This window comes from Mustela lutreola, chromosome 7 (assembly GCF_030435805.1).
Source record: "Mustela lutreola isolate mMusLut2 chromosome 7, mMusLut2.pri, whole genome shotgun sequence".
Classification (NCBI taxonomy): Eukaryota; Metazoa; Chordata; class Mammalia; order Carnivora; family Mustelidae; genus Mustela; species Mustela lutreola.
The window spans coordinates 107,216,549-107,237,782 of NC_081296.1; the positions used below are offsets into that span (position 1 = coordinate 107,216,549).

General features: G+C 37.5%; 1 protein-coding gene and 1 non-coding gene across 5 annotated transcripts; both read right to left on the minus strand.

Moving 5' to 3' along the window:
* Window positions 1-243: 243 nt before the first annotated feature.
* GNPNAT1 (glucosamine-phosphate N-acetyltransferase 1) lies at window positions 244-14,112 on the minus strand. 4 transcript variants are annotated; one of them, XM_059182113.1, is made up of 6 exons: window positions 13,966-14,112; window positions 7,837-8,004; window positions 6,324-6,386; window positions 4,283-4,410; window positions 3,237-3,298; window positions 244-1,396 (listed from the first exon to the last, which is right to left on the minus strand). In XM_059182113.1, the coding sequence occupies exons 2-6, from the start codon at window positions 7,988-7,990 to the stop codon at window positions 1,249-1,251; spliced, it is 555 nt and encodes a 184-aa protein (XP_059038096.1). In that variant the 5' UTR covers window positions 7,991-8,004; window positions 13,966-14,112; the 3' UTR covers window positions 244-1,248. The 4 variants fall into 4 exon arrangements, with proteins under 4 accessions (XP_059038096.1, XP_059038099.1, XP_059038098.1 ...); XM_059182116.1 differs by having other exon boundaries at window positions 14,014-14,104; XM_059182115.1 differs by having other exon boundaries at window positions 13,820-14,089.
* Window positions 14,113-20,872: 6,760 nt separating this feature from the next.
* On the minus strand, window positions 20,873-20,951 carry LOC131837790 (small nucleolar RNA U2-19). The gene has a single exon (XR_009356373.1). It is a non-coding gene; the product is annotated as a small nucleolar RNA U2-19 (small nucleolar RNA).
* Window positions 20,952-21,234: the final 283 nt, after the last annotated feature.

Below are 21,234 nucleotides of genomic sequence, written 5' to 3' on the forward strand. Positions count from 1 at the left end.
TGCACCCTCTACTGGTGAAGGGTTTTTGTTGTTTTAGAAAGCTTAACTTTAGTTTACTCCAAGGGGAGAAATCCTAAATGCAGTTGAGGTAGGTGTCAATCAGAGGGATAAAAAGTGGTTGGTCTTTACCTTCCCAGTTAATTTTACAAAGAGTACACAAAACCGAAATCTTATGAACCAGGATGTGATCTAATAGTTCAATAGAAGACTCAAGAAAAAGACATTAGAATTCTAACAAAAAACTTCACTGTATGAACAGGTTTAATGTAACATGGAATGCAAAAGATTAGAACCATTAACAAAATATTGAATTCTTCAACTTACAAAAATAATTAAAATAAATAAAATCAAAACAAGATAGTGACCAGAATAGTACCATGACAATCACAGTAAATAGAAAAGCTTCCATCAGCATTTTAAGGATGTAACAATTGCAGTATGATACATATTTAAATATTCCACTCAGTTTTGTCATTTATTTTTCATAAAAATGTTACTCAGAAGAAAGGCTTCAGACATCGATGAAAAGATGAGAAATCAGGTTCGAAATACTTAATACATCAAGATTTGTTAATTTACTGTTAAAAAGTACCTTATACTTGCTCTTAGGTATTTTAAACAAATAAATAATTATACTTCACATATGACAGGTGGTACCTTATCTGCATAAGAATTATATAAACTTTTAGATGTACACATTTTATAATTTTCATTTCTACTTTAAAAGGCTGACCAAGTTGTTTACCAGTATAGTAAAAGGATTAACAATTGTTGGACTGCACTACGTTTAGTTATATCTTATCCAATTTCACATGATATATGGGAAAAAAGTATTCATTTTATGAGTGTTATAACAGCCTTATTCATGGTATGCTTTTTTTTTTTAATGAGCAGTACAGATAGCAGACACATAACTCCTTACTACCTATACTCTAACTACAAAGAAATGAAGCCAAACTTTAGAAAAATACAATGCAAGAAAAGATTCAAGTTAAAAATATATTCCTTTGGTTAAAAATTATCCCCTTTATAATATTCATTTGTAATCTAAACTCACAGCATATCCCACCAGCCCAAAGTAATCTTCTAAATGTCATTACATTTGTTGTATTACCATGTTTTTTTTCAATCCAGAATTTATGGAGGTCACTGGGTTGCAGCAACAAAGTATTTTAACTCTAGGAAGAGTATTGCCTTGTTGCGTTAGCTCCTTTGACAAATGTCTTTCTTACTTTACAAATGTCTTTTTTACTTTAGAAACCTCCGACACATGTAGTTTTCTTCAGATACTGTATATCCAAACTTTTTATAGAAACCAACATTTTGTGGTAGACATTCAAGGGTAATCTTATAACAGTTCAGTTTCTTGCTTAGCAAAGTAAGGGTTGATAATAACCTGAAATTCAAAAGGTGGGGGGAAGCACAGAGCATTTGTTAATAAAAATGCATTTGAGTAACTCAATATGAATGAATGAAATTATATAAATAAAACAAGTTTATATTAGAAACAGGTTTAGTACATGACCTTTCTCACTATATTCATTTAAATATTCAAACTGTAAGGGGAAAAGCATTTAATTCACCCAAAGCATTTCACTGTTTCAAATATACTTTACCTAGTAATCTCTAGCCCATTAATAAATACGACAAAATACTAAAGTCTCCCTAAACCATCTTTAAAAATAGGTTTAAGATTAAATGTTAACACTGAAGACTGTCAATCTTTTAAAAAAATATGGCCAAAATTAAAAATTTTTTTCCTAAATCTGTTCAAACTACTTAGGAACAATCAAAATTCCCACATGTAATGAGTAAATAGCGTTGTTCTTTATCATTTTAAAGCCAGTATTTGTGAAAGGATTATCACATAAATTAGTATGAAATAGAAACAAAGCAAAAATATACATTTTTAAAATCCTTAAAAAATCCAAACCCAGTATAAGAATGTGATTCTAGGGACACCTGGATGGCTCAGTGTGGTAACCATCTGTCTTAGCACAGTTTATGATCTCAGAGTCCTGGGATAGAGACCTACTTTGGGTTCCCTGCTCAGCGGGGAGTCTTCTCCTCCCTCCCACCGCCTGCTCTCTCCCTCTTTCTCTCTCTCAAATAAATTAAATCTTAAAAAAAATATATACATATATAGGTATATATATGTATGATTTTAACTGCCTTAGGAAAAAAAAGTAGAAAAGAGCTACAAAGTTTGGTTGGAGAGTTCTCTCATGTTTGCATACACTGAAAAGTAGTATCATTTTGAAGAAAGCACATCTTGGCTGAGGTTATGAAATTATAAAAGATAAGACAGAAGTGGACTTCTAGAAGCTGGTCTGTTTTGTTCACTGATATATCCCAAATACCTTGAATAATACCTGGCACATAGCAGGACTTAATATTTATTGAGTGAGTTCTTTAAAACTCAGAAGAGATGGTATTAAGAAGCAAGTTCTAGCTTATAAAATAGGCAATAAACCTATGAAACAAATATATTTTAAGGGATTTAGATAAATGCATAAGGGATTATACAGGAAAGGCGTATATGTTTAGTATATGTTTCTAAAACTTACAAGACTGAGAACATTTCCTGTTTCTAAATATGACTGGGAAACTGGGATGAATCACTTGACTTAGCCAAAAGTTTGTTTTCTACTAGTAGGAGAATGGGTATTATGCTTAGCGAAATAAGTCAATCAGAGAAAGACAATTATCATATGACCTCTCTGATATGAGGAATTTGAGAGGCAGGGCCGGGGTTCTTGGGCGGTAGGGAGGGAAAAAAAATTAAACAAGATGGGACTGGGGAGGGAGACAAACCATAAGAGACTGTTAATCTCAGGAAACAAATGGAGGGTTACTGGGGGGTGGGGAGGGAAGGATAAGGTGGCTAGGTTATGGACACTGGGGAGGGTATGTGCTATGGTGAGTGCTATGAATTGCATAAGACTGATGAGTCACACACCTGTACCCTTGAAGCAAATACATTATATGTTAAAAAAAAAAAGTTAATAAAAATGTTAGTCAATAAAACAGTATACTTCGAATTTCTAAAATTCATGATAAAATGTAAAAATATTTTCTTTATTAAATTTACTTTAAGCTACAGAATGAGCCTAATTAATGACACCTAAGAAGGACTTCAAATAGGAGAACATTTTTTAACAAATACCTGAGCAAGACACTATTAAGGGAAACAGAAAAAGGAGCTAACCAGGGATACCTTGTTTCTGCCTACTTACAGTTTGCCAAGCTGCTTTCCTCTGCATTCATCACTAACAACAACATCTTCTACTCTTCCTCTCTGAAAATATAATGTTTTAAAGGACTAGGCATTTTTAACTAATTCAGCAAGTGACATAATTCACTGATGTTTTGTAAACAAACTTCAAAAACCAAATTGCAAGCCTTTTTAACTTACTATAGAGGAAATACAATGAATCAATTTATGGCCTAATCTTGTTTTGTCTATATTCTTAATCTTCCCAACCCACTGTTTTAAAGCGGATTTCAGAATCCATATCACCAAAATGTAATCTTGTCATGTTCATACTACATCACCTTATTCCTTGCATAATAGCAGTTTCTTTCAAACATCCAAATACAATTTATTAATTTCTAGTAAAAACCCACCAAATTCATACTTCACAGAAGTATTTTGTTTTATAACATTTTTTCTCTAGCTTTATTATAAAAATACCATATATAATATACATAACATACAAAATACATGTTAATCAACTGTTTATGTTGTTGGTAACGCTTCCAGTCAACAGGCTATTAGTAGTTTTGGGAGTCAAGTTACATGCAAATTTTTGACTTCAAGAAGTGGGAGGGGTGTCAGCGTCCTTAACTCCCATGTTGTTCAAGGGTCAATTATATAATATTTTGAACCTTTAACTGCTTGGAGACTGCTAAAAATTTGTGTTGATCTATATACAAAGTATTGTTATTGTTCTCTTTTAAATAACATAGGTATTCTAATCATTACTGCCAAATTTTATGATGCTGACTTGGTTTCTCTAGGACTATACCATCTGACACTTTGCAGAACAATTTTTTGCAAACAATTCAGATTATTAATATTTTCTTCCTCTTAACTTCAGAACATAATGGGAAAATGTTACTAAGTGATTTCTAATAAGCAGAGTTTTTTTCAGGGCAATATAGCTTTCATTTTACAATGAAATGCAGTAAGAAAATAAGATTGGTTTAATGGAAACTCAAAGTTGGTTTTGCTAGAAAACACGTGTTCATTTTATTCGTAAGTGTTAAGGTGAACACATACCTTAGCACAGGAATGGATGAATTTATGTTCTATTATCAGAGTGGCTGTAGCAACAATTTGTCCTAAAGTTACATCTTCCACAACTGTAACATAATAATCTCCAGATTTCTTCATGTGCTCAAAAGATTCTGTGGAAATTGGAAAAGCGTTATGTGGTAGACATTAAAGTTTAGTAGGTACCATAAAAATACTATATTTAGCTTATTTCATTAGTGAATATTTGAAGCTATTTCATCATGTGATTTATACTTTGTTTCTAAAGAAAGTATTAGAAATGATCAAGTGGTTGAAACATCAGTAAATCATCAATGGGAATATGGTCTATACATTTTAAAAATCTCCCAAAGTACAACTATTAACAGCTATTTCAGATGAATAGCACTTATAATACAAATAAATTGTAGATGTTGCCACTTCTGTGACTAATGAAGACTTTTAATATCTTCATAACTTACTTTAAGTCAATTTCTTTAACCTTTACACTCAATAGTTGAATAAAACAAAACTGCAAATTTTAGTAAGAATGTTTACATGGCTCCATTCTGTAATTTTTCAGTTTCTGCCTTCAAAATATTTTGATAAAATAGTTTTCAGCTTTCCATTTGTGTCCTGAAGTGTTTAATGACTACATGACTTGCTTTTTTTAAGAAACAGTCTGTTTTGCATGTTTTGAAAGCACCTGTGTACTAGGTAAAAAATGTCTCCATTTCTAAGTAATCTTCTCAAAGTCACATGGCAAATTGGAGCAAAGATGGAATACTTTCCTCTCAAATTGATTTTTAGTACTCATATTGCCAAAATAATGGGTTTCTCATCTAATCTGATATGCATTCAAAGAAGAATTCATGAATAAAAGCAGCCTAATATTCTCACATACTGTTTATTTCCATAGTCTTGTTCTAGATAGGATTCTGGAGGGGGAAAGAAGATATAAATTCAATGAAGGAAAACAGTGAGAATCAGAAAATGGTGATTTTCGGGCGCCTGGGTGGCTCAGTGGGTTAAGCCGCTGCCTTCGGCTCAGGTCATGATCTTAGGGTCCTGGGATCGAGTCCCGCATCGGGCTCTCTGCTCGGCAGGGAGCCTGCTTCCTTCTCTCTCTCTCTCTGCCTGCCTCTCAGTGTACTTGTAATTTCTCTCTGTCAAATAAATAAATAAAAATCTTTAAAAAAAAAAAAAAGAAAATGGTGATTTTCATCTTGGGAGGGTCAGATAAGAGTACAAAACAAAATTATCTAGTGAGGGAAATGAAGAAATTTACCTAGTGAAGGAAATGAAATTATAGAAAACAGGAGGATAGTGTTAGAGCAATGGATAGAATCAGGAAGGTTCTAGTCTTTTCCTTACCAATTACTACCTGTGATCTTAAGTCATTTGACCTCTCTGGATTTCCATTTTCTCATGTATAAAAAAAGGGGACTGAACTATAAATTTGAAGATAACTGTTGATCTTAAAATTCAATATAGACAAATTAAATTTAGAACATAATTTCTTACCCTTTATTATTTGGTGATGAAATTTCCATGAATAACCTAACCACATAAAAAAATACTACAATATAAACAATCTCAAGAGCTGCCACCTAGGTACAGAAATTATCTAAAAGTCAGGTATTTTGGGGGCACCTGGGTGGCTCAGTGGGTTAAGCCTCTGCCTTCAGCTCGGGTCATGGTCTCAGGGTCCTGGGATTGAGCCCCGCATCAGGCTGTCTGCTCAGCAGGGAGTCTGCTTCCTCCTCTCTCTCTCTCTCTCTCTCTCTCTCTCTGCCTGCCCACCTCTCTGCTACTCATGATCTCTCTCTCTGTCAAATAAATAAATAAAACCTTTAAAAAAAAAAGGTATTTCGTAAAACAGGATAATTACTACAATTGGATTCTAGAACAGGTCAGTCACATTAAACATTTAAATAATAGCTAATTGTTATAGGAATAATTTCCAGCTATTTGAACAAAACACACGCAGACACTTTGGAGCACAGCTCCAAATGAAAAATGTGTTTCCCTTTATTTTTCATTCAGGAAAAGAGGGTGTAATACTTACTCATAAATTGTTCAGGGTTGACAACACCAGTCTCTGTCAGTTGACCTAGTACCTTAAAAAAACCTAGTTTTGAAAAACATTTCAGATTATTAGAAGACCAAATAAAAGACCTATCAAAAGAAGCAGTGTGTGAAGCTGGTGGGATTATGGGCACTTACGTTTTCAAAACTTTGTGATCATTTTAAAATTAATTTTATTTAAAAAGATTAAACTTTCTTTTCTATAATCACTACATAAAACAATAATAGGTTCTATCAATGTTTTTGCCTGTGTAAGATTTTTGGAAGAGTACAGACCTTAATGATTCAATATTTATAAAACCAGCAGGTATATTTTTCAATGTAATTTGCATTAAATTTAATGCAGGGAATGCCAAACTTTCCCAAATACATGCTTTGGTGCAAGATTATCATTATGACCAAATATAATATTTTTAAGATAAAATATAAATAACACTGAGACTAATTTTTAAAGATTCCTGTTAATTTCATTAATGTTAAATTAAATGTGAACATTTTAGAACTTTGATAATCTAGATTCCTATACACTCAATAATTAGCTTGACCAAAATTAGTTTCTTTAAATTTCCTACCAAAAAGAAAACTAAAAAGTTGATTTTATTACAAAAACGAAAAAGTTGATTTTTTTATTAAATTCATTAAATTTAAAGAAATCATTTGGAGAATTTAGACATTAAAAAAAGAAATATAAAATATATGTAAACAAAACCTTTGCAACTTATTCGAGGCATATATCTCCACCCTCATTCCCCATCTAGCTTCTTAGAGAAGATTTTTCCTTATGTGCCATTATAGATGATAATTTTACCTTTATGAAAAGTCTTTTCGGATTCTTAATGAGGAAGCAATGTTGTTGTACTTAAGTCATTTGAAATATGTTGCAGTAATACCTGGTCTTAGCCCTGATAGATACATATTAGAATTGTGTGACTTTAAAAATTAAATACAAATGGGGCACCTGGCTAGCTCAGTTGGTGGAGGATGCAACTTGATCTTGGGGTCATGAGTTCGAGCCCTACACTAGGTGTAGAGCCTACTTCTAAAGAAAATCTTAAAAAAAAATTAAGTACAAATAAATAATTCAAAAGTCAAACTTATTTTTTAAAATTAGCACCATCATGTTTCTGGAGAAAACAGAATGCCAATTACAGTTGACCCTTGAATAACACAGGTTTCAACTGTATGGGTCCACTTATACACAGATTTTTTTCAATAAAAACCTTATAGTACTGTAAATAAGTTTTTCTTATGATTTTAGTAACATTCTCTTCTCTAGCTTACTTTAAGAATACATTATATAACACATATATGAGTTCATCAACTATTTCTATTACTGCCAAGGCTTCCAGTCAAAAGTAAGCAATTAGTTAGTGTTTAGCAAATCAAAATTTATACACAGATTTTTCAAATGCACACGAGTCAGTGCCCTAACCCCCATGTTGTCAAAGACCAACTGTGTAATTCTAACCAGGATATGTAAATGGAATCCCTACCTCTATTTAAGTCAGCAGTACAAAGGGGCCTCAAGACCAAACCTTCTCCAGGATGTGTTGGGGAAATGGCTGGAGAAAATGTAGCTGTATTCTGGCTCCAGTCCACTTCTTTGAGTAGACTTGGGTCAAACATAGGAGTTTCATCAGGTTTCATCTTTGCAGTAAGGTCTAAAATAAGAATTTTAAATGGTAAGGTATTTTAATATGGAATTAGGATCAGTGAGAAATTCCTTACTTAATAAAAATATGCAAGCTCTTTTATCCTGAATCTAACATAAATGCCACAACCACAAATAGAAAACTCATGGTAAACATCAGATAGTAAACAAGTGACTATAAGTTTTAAACTTTAAAACTGCATTATCTAGCAAGTATTTTAAAACTTTTCCTGGGGCACCTGGGTAGCTCAGTGCTTAGGCAAACAACTCTTAGTTTTTGCTTGGGTCATGATCTCAAGGGTTGGGCTCTGCGCTGGGCTGAGTCTGCTGGAGATTCTCTCCCTTCATCTGACCCTCCTCACGCTGACATGCATGCTCTAAAATAAATGAATAAAATATTAAAAATACATATTTCCTGTGGGTTGGTGTTAGCATAGCACTTTCCATGAGATTTTACTTTCTTTTCATTATTGGATTTTATTATTGGGCTAAGAAATTATTTGTTGGTGGTCTTACCACTAAGACTTACTGGGTATGTTTGTCTTTTTTTTGTACAAACCATGAACAGAAGGTAACTGATGAACAGGCTTAAATTAACTCTACATTCATTGTAATATTTGGTCTTAGCTATGACAGATTCATATTAAAGTTATCTGTTGGATTTTGTTTTCACATCAGATTTTCTAGAAATCTATAATGTAAGTTTATCATCTGCAGCTTAAGAATAGCCAATGTTTTTCATGCTGTTTTAAAAGGATCAGTTATGGTACTGTCCTCCTCTGAACACTCAGAAATGGGCAGATTCTTACTAGGTGTAGTCTAATAAAAAATAGACTAAATAACAAATATAAGGATAGACTAAAGCATAAAAATGGGGGCAGTGGCATGTCTGTGGAACACAGTGTTGTTAGAATAGGGTCTCCCTAACCGTTAAGAGACTGTAAAGCAACCTCTAACTTCCATTTCTATCTCTTTACCCAGTTAAAGAAACTATTCTATTTGATAATTGCTTCTAGAACTTTGAAACAAAGACTTTAAAGATATATATCCATAATATTACCATAAAATAAAGAAACAGGAAAAAATTAAAAGTGCATTTAATGACGATTTTCCCAATAACCCCACTCCCGTTATGTTCCCTATTTCCTAAGTCACAATATGCATAAAGGCAATTTTTCTCTTAACTTTTCCTTAAAGCTTGATTCAACTCCTGCCTGTGGAACCCTGTGGAACCTATAGGTAATGCTACACTGTAGTAGAGGCTTTGGGAAGGTAACGTGGTGTAATAATAGAAGTTAACATTTGTTTGGCTCTTCGGATGAATCAGGCATTGTTCAAAGAACTTTTACCCACTACTAATTCATTTACTTCAACAATCTTACAGGATAGGGATGATTATTATCGCCATTTTAACAGATGAGGAAATGCAGGCAACACATGGTAAGTAACCTGCCCAAGATCACAAAATTAGTAGAGCCATATTTAAACCCAAGACATAAAAAAACATGTGCTCTGGAGTCAAGCTGGTGTTCAAATATCAAATGCAATTATGGCTCATGTCAGCTCTGACAATCTGTTTTCTCATTTGTAAAATGGAGATAAAATTATTAGAAGGATTAAATGATTTATTATATATAGCACTTAATAGTGCCTAGCACACTGCAAGTGCTCAATGAAATATATTTTAGTTAGCAAATAATTAAAAATTCATGTTTAGGGGCGCCTGGGTGGCTCAGTGGTTTAAGCCTCTGCCTTCAGCTCAGGTCATGATCTCAGGGTCTTGGGATCGAGCCCCACATCGGGCTCTCTGCTCAGCAGGGAGCCTGCTTCCCCCTCTCTCTCTGCCTGCCTCTCTGCCTACTTGTGATCTCTCTCTATCAAATAAATAAATAAAAATCTTAAAAAAAAAAAATTCATGTTTATACATTTTTGTTAATATTTTTCATCTTTAATTCATGAGTCAGGTACTGTGCTAGGTACAAGGACTACAAAAAGGACAACAGATTATATGTTTATGTTAAACTGAAACATTCTTGGATAGGAAAGAAAAAAAGTAATCATAGTTAATATGTAGAATACCAAGGGGCTTTTTCCCCACCTCAAAAAGGACTTAAATGGGTTATGCCATAAACACTATTCCTGGCCCTAAGATTAATAAGGAAATAAATTCTAATGATTAACAATCATTCATATCAAAGTTAACAAGCTTACAGTCCACTTGAAACATTTTTTACAGGTTAACTTTAATGCATGCACTTTACTGTTTGTCCCTGATAATTGGATCCTGAGGCTTTTGGGTTTATTCTCATCTCAAAGATGAGATGAGTAACATTGTAACAACATTGTTTTTTGGGTATGCAGATAAACAGGCTAAATATTTATTAACAAAGTAAAGCATAAATATTAAATACAGAAGCCAGAGTGTGTTAAAAAATTTACTTCTTCAGGGCGACACACTATTTAAACAGTTTGATGATCATTTTATTTAACATACAGTTGTAACCATGAAATTTAAGGAACTCGAAAGGGAATTTAGGTGAACATTAGAATAATTTCAAGTTAACTAGATTACTTTTTCCTATAAAGCTGCCCAAGTTTACAATAAAATACAGCCTAGAAAACAAACAAAATGCAGTTAATAATTTCCAAGAGAGAAAGGAGAATTAGGATTCTAATTAGGAGAATTAGGATTATGAAGCCTTTAACTAATGAATTTTAGACAGTAAATACTACTCTTTTCCTATGCTTTTCTTTAACAAGATGGTCCTATTCCATGAATAATCATAAAAATAAATAATAGTGGCTGCAATTTATGGAGTGCTTTGTATTTGTTAACTTATAAAAATACAAAAAATAAAAATACAATGAAAGGTTTACCATTATTATCCCCATTTTACAGACCAGGAAGCAGGCACAATAATTTGCTCAAGATAACAGGGCCAAGAAGGAATAGAGTTAGGATTCAAAACCAGGCAACAGATCCAGCTTCAAGGGCACTGGAACCCTGCAGTTACTCAGGGCCCCACAGTTGGTTTTACTCTCTGCTGCCACTGCCTTGAAACTTTTTTTTTTTTTTTTTTTTTTTAAGATTTTATCCATTTATCAGAGGGGGGGCAGAGATCGAGCACAGGCAGACAGAATGGCAAGCAGAGGGAGAAGCAGGCTCCCTGCTGAGCAAGGAGCCCAATGTGGGACTCGATCCCAGGACACTGGAATCATGACCCCAGCTGAAGGCAGCTGCTTAACCAACTGAGCCACCCAGGCGTCCCTGCCTTGAAATTCTTAATTTTTCAACAAAGAGCCCTCCATTTCCTCCATATCAAAATACAATAAACAAAGCGTTCTGAAAAGAAATAAGAATCCATTAACCAGGCAATCAGAAATTAAAATGTTTTTATGACCTAATTTACAAAACAAAGCCATACTTAAAGTTACTCTCCTTTATCTTACTCCTTCCCCATTTAGTAAAATTCTGCTGGTGCCCAATAAAATATGCTGGGAAAGTTAAACCCTACAGGATGTGATCTGATACCAAATTTCAAAAGATTTTAGAAAGGAATGAAATAGATAAATTTGGTTTACAAAAGAAATATTTTAGCATCTTAGGGTGCCCACAGTACTGCAAAACTTGGAAATTCCAGTAAATAGAATTGCAGCTGTCTGAGGCTGAATCTTGTCATTATCACTGGGGTGACTGATTTTCAAAAGTAAACCCTAGGGACACCTGGATGGCTCAGTTCGTCAAGCATCTGCCTTAGGCTCAGGTCATGATCCCAGAGCCCATGATCTTGGTGCTCCCTGATCAGCGGGGAGTCTGCTTCTCCCTCTCACAGTTCCCCTGCTTGTGCTCTCTGTCAAATAAAATCTTTTTTTTTTTTTTAAGATTTTATTTTATTTATTTGACAGAGATCACAAGCAGGCAGAGAGGCAGGCAGAGAGAGAGAGGTGGGAGCAGGCTCCCTGCTGAGCAGAAAGCCTGACGTGGGACTGGATCCCAGGACCCTGAGATCATGACCTGAGCCGAAGGCAGAGGCTTAACCCACTGAGCCACCCAGGTGCCCCAAATAAATAAAATAAAATCTTAAAACAAAAATTTTCAGAACTTTTCCAATTTAATTGCCAAGTTAGCATGCATTTACAAGGTCCATATATGCCTAACAGCCCAATAAATTCCTAGTGAATCAATAACAAATGGCATAAGACTTACTTAAAAGCCACATTTCAGAAAATTCAAAAGAAGAAAGATTCCCAGATTGCCACAAGTGAGATCACAAAAACCATACACCAAACTCATTTTTACTAGGATCATCATGTTTTCATTCAGTTCACTATTCTTTGGACACAATTTCAACAATTCCCAGCTTCTACAGCACACTAAAATATAAAGTGTATTTGCAAGGAGGTGCTGCTAGAAACAAGCAACTGAGAGCAACAAGTAATAACAGACACTGGGAATGAAGATCTTTAAAGTTGATATAAAAAATTTAAAAGCATGGGGCACGTGGGTGGCTCAGGTCATGATCTCAGGGTCCTGCGATTGAGCCCCGCATCATATCCGGCTCTCTGCTCAGCCGGGAGCCTGCTTCCCTTCCTTTCTCTCTGCCTGCCTCTCTGCTACTTGTGATATTTGTCAAATAAAATCTTTTAAAAATTTTTTAAAAAATTAAAAGCATAATCCAAGGCCAAGTGTAAGGTGCTTAGCATATTTCAAGAGCCACGGGGCCATCACAACATTACTTTAGTATATGAATGGGGGAAAGTTTGCTGTTTGAGACTTTAGTGTTTGTCTACATAAATTTCATAACAATTTCAATAATAATTCGATTAAATTTTTAATCGAAAAAATATTTTATTCGCTGATGATTTTTAACAGGCCTGGCCATATTATTATTAAGTTATGCAATTATACATCACTTGAAAATTTTAAAAACTATTTTCTGATCGTTTTGATCCCTATAATCTGGCATTATTCCCAGACTACCGATTAGGAAACAAGCATGTGGAGCCCCAAGGTAACATAGCAAACAAGTGAACTGGGACTAGAATCCTATCTTGTTTTCCCATCTTGAACTCTAAAATACAATACTCAATAGACACCAATCTTTACATCATCCTACCAAATAGGTAGCTCTAATTTGAAGAAATGTCAGCGAATCTGCCTAAACAGAACTGATCTAAATGATTTCTAGAGACCCATTCTAAGATTTGTTCATTAGTGTATAACCTAACAAAACTAATTCCATAATCGCCCGTTTCCATTTTGTGTGAATTTTAAAAGTTGGGTGTACACAGACATCAGCTCCTCTTACATGGGAAATCATAGTGCTCAGTGTACCTAGGAGTACAAGCCCCGGGAAAAGAGACAAAGGCTGTCCTTCCTTCCCGCAGTGAAAGCCCCTGTTAGTCAGTGCAGGACGTGGTCTTTGGAGCAGGAGCATGTCTTCAAGCCGCTCCCGACCTCCGTGGGGTGCACCTCGGAAAGGAACGGCTAAAAGGGGGGTTCGGGGCATTTGTGCCCGTTGAAAACCGATGGCGGCAGAGACTAAGCAACTGTCTCCATCCTCCACGCTGAAGCCTGCTGAGTAAGAGTTAGTTTCGACCCCAGTCCCTGCTCCCGTACCCCTGTACAGCTGGACGCCTGGACCCCTGGCCCTCAGCCCTAACCTCTCTCTGCTCCAGGCGCGTGTCCGCTCAAGTTGCTCGGAACCGCGCTCTACAACCACATGTGCACCCACCTGGCCAAGCTAAATGCGCGGCTCCCGGAAAAAACACCTCCCACCCGGGCCTAGCTCGCCTCCCCCCGGGCGCGGCAGGCACAGTCACACCTGTTTGATAAATGTGCAGGCCGGCCCACGACGGCCCCCAGGACACCCGGCGCGGCCCCGCTCTCGCTCCCCAGCCCCCAGCCTCCCTCACCCGTGGAGGCCTCGCGGTCGGCGCTCCTCTCCAGGCCCGTCGGACTCTCACCCACCCGGGTACACAGTACCGGATCCGGATCCGGCTTCAGCGCCAGCCCCACCTCCTCCGCCACCTCCCGAGCCACGGTTGCCGTCGCGGCCGCCGCTGCGAGAGCCGCGACCAGGACGTGGCAGCGCCAACGCCTCCGCCCCACCCCGGGCCGCTGACGCACGGCCGCGCGCAGGCGGGCGGGGGCGCTCCGGGGGCGAGGGGCGGGCCGGGGCGGGGCCTGAGGCAAGCTCTCGCACGTGGGGCGCGGCGAGGACGGCCCCCGCGAGGACTCCGCCTCCCGGCGGCGCGGGGCTGCACCCCGGCTGCCTCCTCTCCGCCTTCCCGCGGCGTCCGGCTCTCCGCTTCTCTGGAAATAACTCAGCGGACGAGTCAGCGAAGCGGAGTCAGTGCTGAGAGTGTGCGCCTCTTTCATTTTCGGAAGCCGGAGGTTCGGCCTCTTGCCCTCCTCGGTAGCCCCTTGTGGCCCCTTCTTTTAATAGTCCGTTTAATGAGGACTTCAGCGACTCACCCGCAGCTGGAAGTTCCGCATCCCCAGTTTTCTGAGTCACGTCCTTGAAACCGGGCCACTACGCTCTTTCAAGTCCTTTTTGGATGAACCCTAGGGTTGAGGCACGGGTTCTCAGCTGTGGCGGGTTTGCCTCTCAGGGGACAATTGGCAATGTCTGGAGCTTCCTCAGCCTCCTGTCTGTGGGAGGGGTGTCCCTGGCGTTTGTCCACAGGAGAGGGGACGGGTGGGGAGAGACCAGGGACGCTGTGAAACGTCTTGAAATACACAGAACAGGGCCCCACAACAACGTTTCAGCCTGGTCTGAAATGTCAGTCCTGCTGAGGTGGAGAAAACCTGTGTTAGGACAAGAAAAAAAAGACTTTTCTCTGAGCTTCCATTTCCAACACAGGTGTCCTCATTTTACAGATGGGGAAACCGAGATCCAGAGATGTTAAGTAATTTACCAAAGTCACATAGCTTAGTAGCTCCCGTTCTTGTCTTAGACCGTAAGTTTTCAACTTACTGAAATTGCAAAGTATTTTATTCTTAATACTGTTCGAAGAACACCATATATATCGTCTGCCAGGAATTATATTTTCTGCTTATTTGTGAGATTTAAATTTCAGTTAACACTTTTACTGGTTCATGCACTCTCACACCATCAAACATTAGTGAGGCTGATGGCATCCACATTTCTGTATCCATCCCTCCTTTTACCCCTTTGCATAGGAAAGAATGTATAAGATATAAAAAGAAATAAACACAAATGTTAAACACACAGCTTTGTTTCTTTACCACAGTCTGGCCCTATGTTTTCAATGAGTTTCTTCTGAGCGACAGAATCCTGTAAATTTTATAAGTTAGCAAAAACTGAAGCAATCAATTATAAAATTTATCATAGAGCACAGTTCTAAGAGATACCCAAAAGATCTCCTGCATTTAGACGTATCTCTCCTTTTTCTTTTGGACCAAAGGAACACAATTTCTCCTTTTTTAGCGCCCTCCTTTTTTGCGTGTTGGTGTACATGCAGTGAGGATCCAAGGTAGCCAGGTGACAATCTCAGTGTCTAGTTTAATGGAATCATAGATGTGTTTTCTAGTCATTTTTACTTATTTTTTAATTGAGATATAAATCACATATAACATTGTATTAGTTTTAGATTTATAATGTGATTTGATATACTTATTTTGCAAGATGATTATTTCAGTAAGTTTAATTAACATCCCTCAGCACACATAGTTATGAATTTTTTTTCTTGTGATGAGAACTTTTAACATTTACTCGCTTCATAATTTTCAAGTATACAGTACAGTATTGTTACCTGTACTCACCATGCATCATCCTAGACTAATTTAACTTATAACTGGAAGTTTGTGCCTTTTGACCCCTTCACTGATTTTGCTCCACATCCACCAACTCTGTAACCACTAATTTGTTGTCTTTACCTATGATTTTTTTTTAATTCAGCATAAAAGTGAGATCATACAGTATCTGTCTTTCTCTGCTTATTTCACTTACTGTAATGTATTAAAGCTCCATCCAAGTTGTAAATGACAGGATTTCCTTTTTAGTGGCTGAATAATATTCCACTGTTTGTGTGTTTGTGTGTGTGTGTATACACAAACTTCTTTATCCACTCATTTAACGGTGGACACTTAAGTTGTTTCATGTCTTAGCTATTGTTAGTAATGCTGCTATGAACATGTAGGTGTGTATATCCTTTCTGGATAGTGGTTAAATTTTTTTTTATAAGTATGCAGATGTGGAATTGCAGACCATATGATAGTTTCTCTTTCAAAATTTTTGAGGAACATGTTTTTGTTTTTGTTTTATGTTGCTTAGAACAGTTTTTTTTTAAGTTTTAATTTTAATTCCAGTTTTCCAGTTAGTTAACATACAGTGTTGTATTAATGTAAGGTGTACAATATAGTGATTCTATACATTGCTCAGAGAACATCATAATAAGTGTACTGGTAGTCCCCATCACCTATTTCATCCATCTCCCCACCCACCTCCCCTCTGTTCTCTATAGTTAAGAGTCTGTTTTTTTAGTTTGTCTCCTCCATATCTTAGCTATTGTAAACAATGTTGTAATGAACATGTGGGTACATGTATCTTTTCAAATTAGTGTTTTTGTATTCTTTGGGTAAATACCCAGTAATGTGATTGCTGGATAGTAGGGTAGTTGTATTTTTCATTCTTTGAGGAACTTCCGTACTGTTTTCCACAGTGGCTGTACAGTTTGCATTCCTACTAGCAGTACAAAAGGGTTCCTTCTTCACCACATCCTTGCCAACACCTGTTGTTTTGTTTTACTGATTTTAGCCATTCTGAAATGTGAGGTGATATCCCTTGTAGTTTTGATTTGCATTTACCTAATGGTTAAGTAATGATGAGCATCTTTTCATGTGAAGTTTGGTTATCTATATGTCTTTTTTGGAAGAATGTCTTCATGTCTGCAGCCCATTTTTTTTTAAAAAAGATTTTATTTATTTATTTGACACACAGAGAGAGAGAGAGAGATCATAAGTAGACAGAGAGGCAGAGAGAGAGGAGGAAGCAGGCTCCCTGATGAGCAGAGAGCCTGATGTGGGACTTGATCCCAAGACCCTGAGATCATGACCTGAGCCGAAGGCAGAGGCTTAACCCACTGAGCCACCCAGGTGCCCCGCAGCCCATTTTTTAATTAGATTTTTTTGGGGAGGGGTGTTGAATTGTGTAAGTTTTTAATATATTTTGGATTCTAGCCCTTTATCAGGTTTGTCATTTACAGATATCTTCTCCCATTCAGTAGGTTGCCTCTTAGTTTTGTTGATTGCTTCCTCCACGGTGCAGAAGTTTATTTTAATGTATTCCCAGTGGTTTATTTTTGCTTTTGTTTCCCTTGCCTCAGGGAACCTATCTGTAAGGGCCTACTTAGCCAGAGCGAGCCATTTTGTTGTTTATGTAGTAAACTTAGATTGAACCTGCCCCTTCCCCCCAAGAGAAAAGCTCTTAGAAACAGAACTGGTGAAATATGACTGACCAGCCCCTGATAGCGGAGCCCACATACAAGGATGTGTCCGGCCAGCTGGAAACGTCCAATCAGTAAAAGCGCACGTATTACCTCCCTACTTGCCAAGGATGAGCCAGGCCAGGTGGAAACGTCCAATCAAGGGAAATCGCACGTATTACCCACCAAGGAGTGTGAGCTTCGCCTTTTGGACACCAGACAAAGGTGCCAATTCCAGCCAAGGCCATAGGCTGAATTAGAAGACTATCATGGGGTAGAATGTAACTCAGTGGCCACCTGTGTGTGGCCAGGCTCAACCACATGGCCTTTACTCTATAAAAGTTAGTCTGTGAGACTGGGAGGGGTCACCTCTTTGCAAGAGATGGCCTGGCCGGTCAGTTTGATTCTCGATGCTTGGCGCGAAATAAAGCTTTGCTTGACCTTCGCTTTGTATCAGTCTCATCCTTTTGTCACGGACCCTTTCACTATCTAGAAAAAAGCTGGTAAGGCTAGTGTCAAAATTATTACTGCCCGTGTTCTCGTCCAGAATTTTTATGGTTTCAGGTCTCACATTTAGGTCTTTAGTCCATCTGGAATTTATTTCTGCGTATGGTGTAAGAAAGTGGTTTAGTTTCTTTCTTTTGTATATTGCTGTCCAATTTTCCCAACATCATTTGTTGAAGAGACTGTCTTTCCCATTGGATATTCTTTTCTGCTTTGTCAGAGATTAATTGACCATATAACTGTGGGTTTATTGGGGCACCTGGATGGCTCAGTCGGTTAAGTGGCTGCCTTCAGCTCAGGTCATGATCCCAGGGTTTTCTGATTGAGCTCCACATCAGGATCCCTGCTCAGCAGGGAGCCTGCTTCTCCTTCTCTCTCTGCCTGTACTGCCTGTACTTGTACTTACTTTTGCGCTCTCTCAAATAAATAAATAAAATCTTTAAAAAAGAGAGAATGAAAAGCACACAATTAAAAAAAAATTGTGGGTTTATTTCTGGGTTTTCTGTTCTGGTCCATTGATCTATATGTCTATTTTTTGTACTAGTACCATACTGTTTTGATTACTATACCTTTGTAATATAACTTGAAGTCTGGAATTGTGATGACTCCAGCTTTGTTTTTCTTTTTCAAGATTACTTTGGCTATTCGGGGTCTTTTGGGTTTCCATATAAATTTTAGGATTGTTATAGTTCTGTGACAAATGATGTTAGTATTTTGACAGCGATTGCATTAAATGTATACATTGTTTGGGGTATTATGGACATTTTTTTTTAATTTAAAGATTTTATTTATTTGACAGAGAGAGATCACAAGTAGGCAGAGAGGCAGGCAGAGAGAGAGAGAGAGGGAAGCAGGCTCCCTGCTGAGCAGAGAGCCCGACACGGGACTCGATCTCAGGACCCTGAGATCATGACCTGAGCCAAAGGCAGCGGCTTAACCCACTGAGCCACCCAGGTGCCCCAAGGGTATTATGGACATTTTAACAATATTTGTTCTTCCGTAAGCTTGGAATGACTTTCCGTTGGTTTGTATTTTCCATTTCTTTCATCAGTGTTTTATAGTTTTCAGAATACAGGTCTTTCACTGCTTTGATTAAGTTTATTCCTTTATATCTTATTGTTTTTGGTACAATTATAAATGGGATTGTTTTCATAATTTCACTCTCTGCTGGTTCATTATTGCTATATAGGAAAACTGATTTCTATACATTAATTTTGTACCTTGCCACTTTGATGAATTCATTTATTAGTTCTAGCAGTTTTTTGGTGGAGTAGTTTGGGTTTTCTATACATAGTGTCATGTCATCTACAAACAGTGGAAGTTCTACTTCTTCCTTACCAGTTTGGATGCCTTTTATTTCTTTTTGTTGTGTTGTTTCTGTGGCTAGGATTTCTAGTACTATTTTGAATAAAAGTGGTGAGAGTGGACATCCCTGTCTTGCTCCCGATCATAGGAGAAAAGTGCTCCGTTCTTCCCCATTATGGATGATGTTAGCTGTGGGTTTTTCATAGATGGCCTTTATACCAGCAGTTGGGTGGCTCCGTTGGTTAAGCGGCTGCCTCCAAGCGGGTCACGATTCCAGGTCCTGAGATCAAGCCCCACATCAGACTTTCTGCTCAGTGGGGAGCCTGCTTCTCCCTTTCCCTCTGCCTCTCCCTCTGCTTATGTGTGCTCTCACACTCTCTGTGTCAAATAAATAAATAAAATCTTTTTAAAAATTGCTTTTATTGTATTGAAAATATGTTCTCTCTAAACCTCTTTTGTTAAGGATTTTTTTAAATCATGAATGAATGTTGTAGTTTGTCGGAAGCTTTTGCTGCATCTATTGAAATGATCATATGGTTTTTATCCTTTCTCTTATTGATGTAATAATGTATCACATTGATTGGTGTGCAAATATTGAACTATCCTTGCATCCCAGGAGTAAATCTAACTTGATTGTGCTGAAAGGTTTTTTTTTTAATGTGTTGTTGAATTTGGTTTTATAGCATTTTGTTGAGCATATTTGCATCTTTGTTCATCAGAGATACTGTCCTGTAGTTCTCTCTCTCTCTCTTTTCGGTGGTTTCTTTTTCTGGTTTTGGAATCAGGATAATGCTGGCCTCATGGAATAAATTTGGAACTTTTCCTTCCTTTTCTATTTTTTGGAATAGTTTGAGAAGAATAGTTTTAACTATTCTAATGAGCTTTCTCATTCTTGAAGGAATAGTCTCATTTAGGTGATGAACCTTATTATTCATTCCTGAGCTCCTCATGGTTTACTCTCAAAGCTTTGTGATTGTCCACATGGTCTTTTATGTTCTTACTGATTTCCAGTAATTGAGGGTGTGCCTGTATTTGTCAGTGTCCCAAAGGGAAGGATCTCAGTCAGCACTAAATGCAGACTAATTAGAAGCCACACACTCAGGGAACGTTTTCCTTTCTTTTTAAAAAATTTTAGTCTAGGGAGCCTACATGGCTCAGAGGATTAAGCCTCTGCCTTCGGTTCAGGTCGTGATCTCAGGGTCCTGGGATCGAGTCCCGTGTCAGGTTCTCTGCTCAGTGGGGGCCCTGCTTCCCTCTCTCTCTCTCTCTCTGTCTGCCTCTCTGCCTACTTGTGATCTCTCTCTCTCTGTGTCAAATAAATAAATAAATAAAATCTTTAAAACAAAAAAACCCAAAAAAACAAAAAAAAATTTTTAAATAAAAAAATTTGAGTCTCAGATAAAGTATAGAAACCCTCATCGTTATAAAAGTGTGTAATCATTGATCAGAACTGATTAGTCTTTCATACACACACATTACCCCTTGCCATATCTCATTCATCCATTGACGAGTTCTCACTTATCCATGGTCACCTTTATACACACACACACACACACACACACACGTGCACACACATGCACACACATTGCTAACTCTTACTGTTTTGATTTAATTTTCCTTCTCAGAACTACAAAAATTGTGCATCAGGTAGCCTGGAAGGCCTCTGATGCTTAGATCTGGATATTTTCATCCTTGATCCACTTCCTTTTAAATCAAGCATAAAGATTTTGTTCACTTGTCAGAGAGAGTGAGAGAGAGAGCACACGCAGGGAGAGCAGCAGACAGAAGCATGTAAATATACTTCCTTCAACAGAAGACTGGAAGATGTGTATTTCTGTGTATTGCCTCTGCACATCCAACCCTGGGGAGACAGGCAGTTAAGAACTGTTTGTTTGCTACCATCCCACTGAGTCCATGAAAACAAGCCCCACTGGCCACTAGTGCCAGGTTTCAAGAGATATGTCCTCTACGTGGCAGCAAC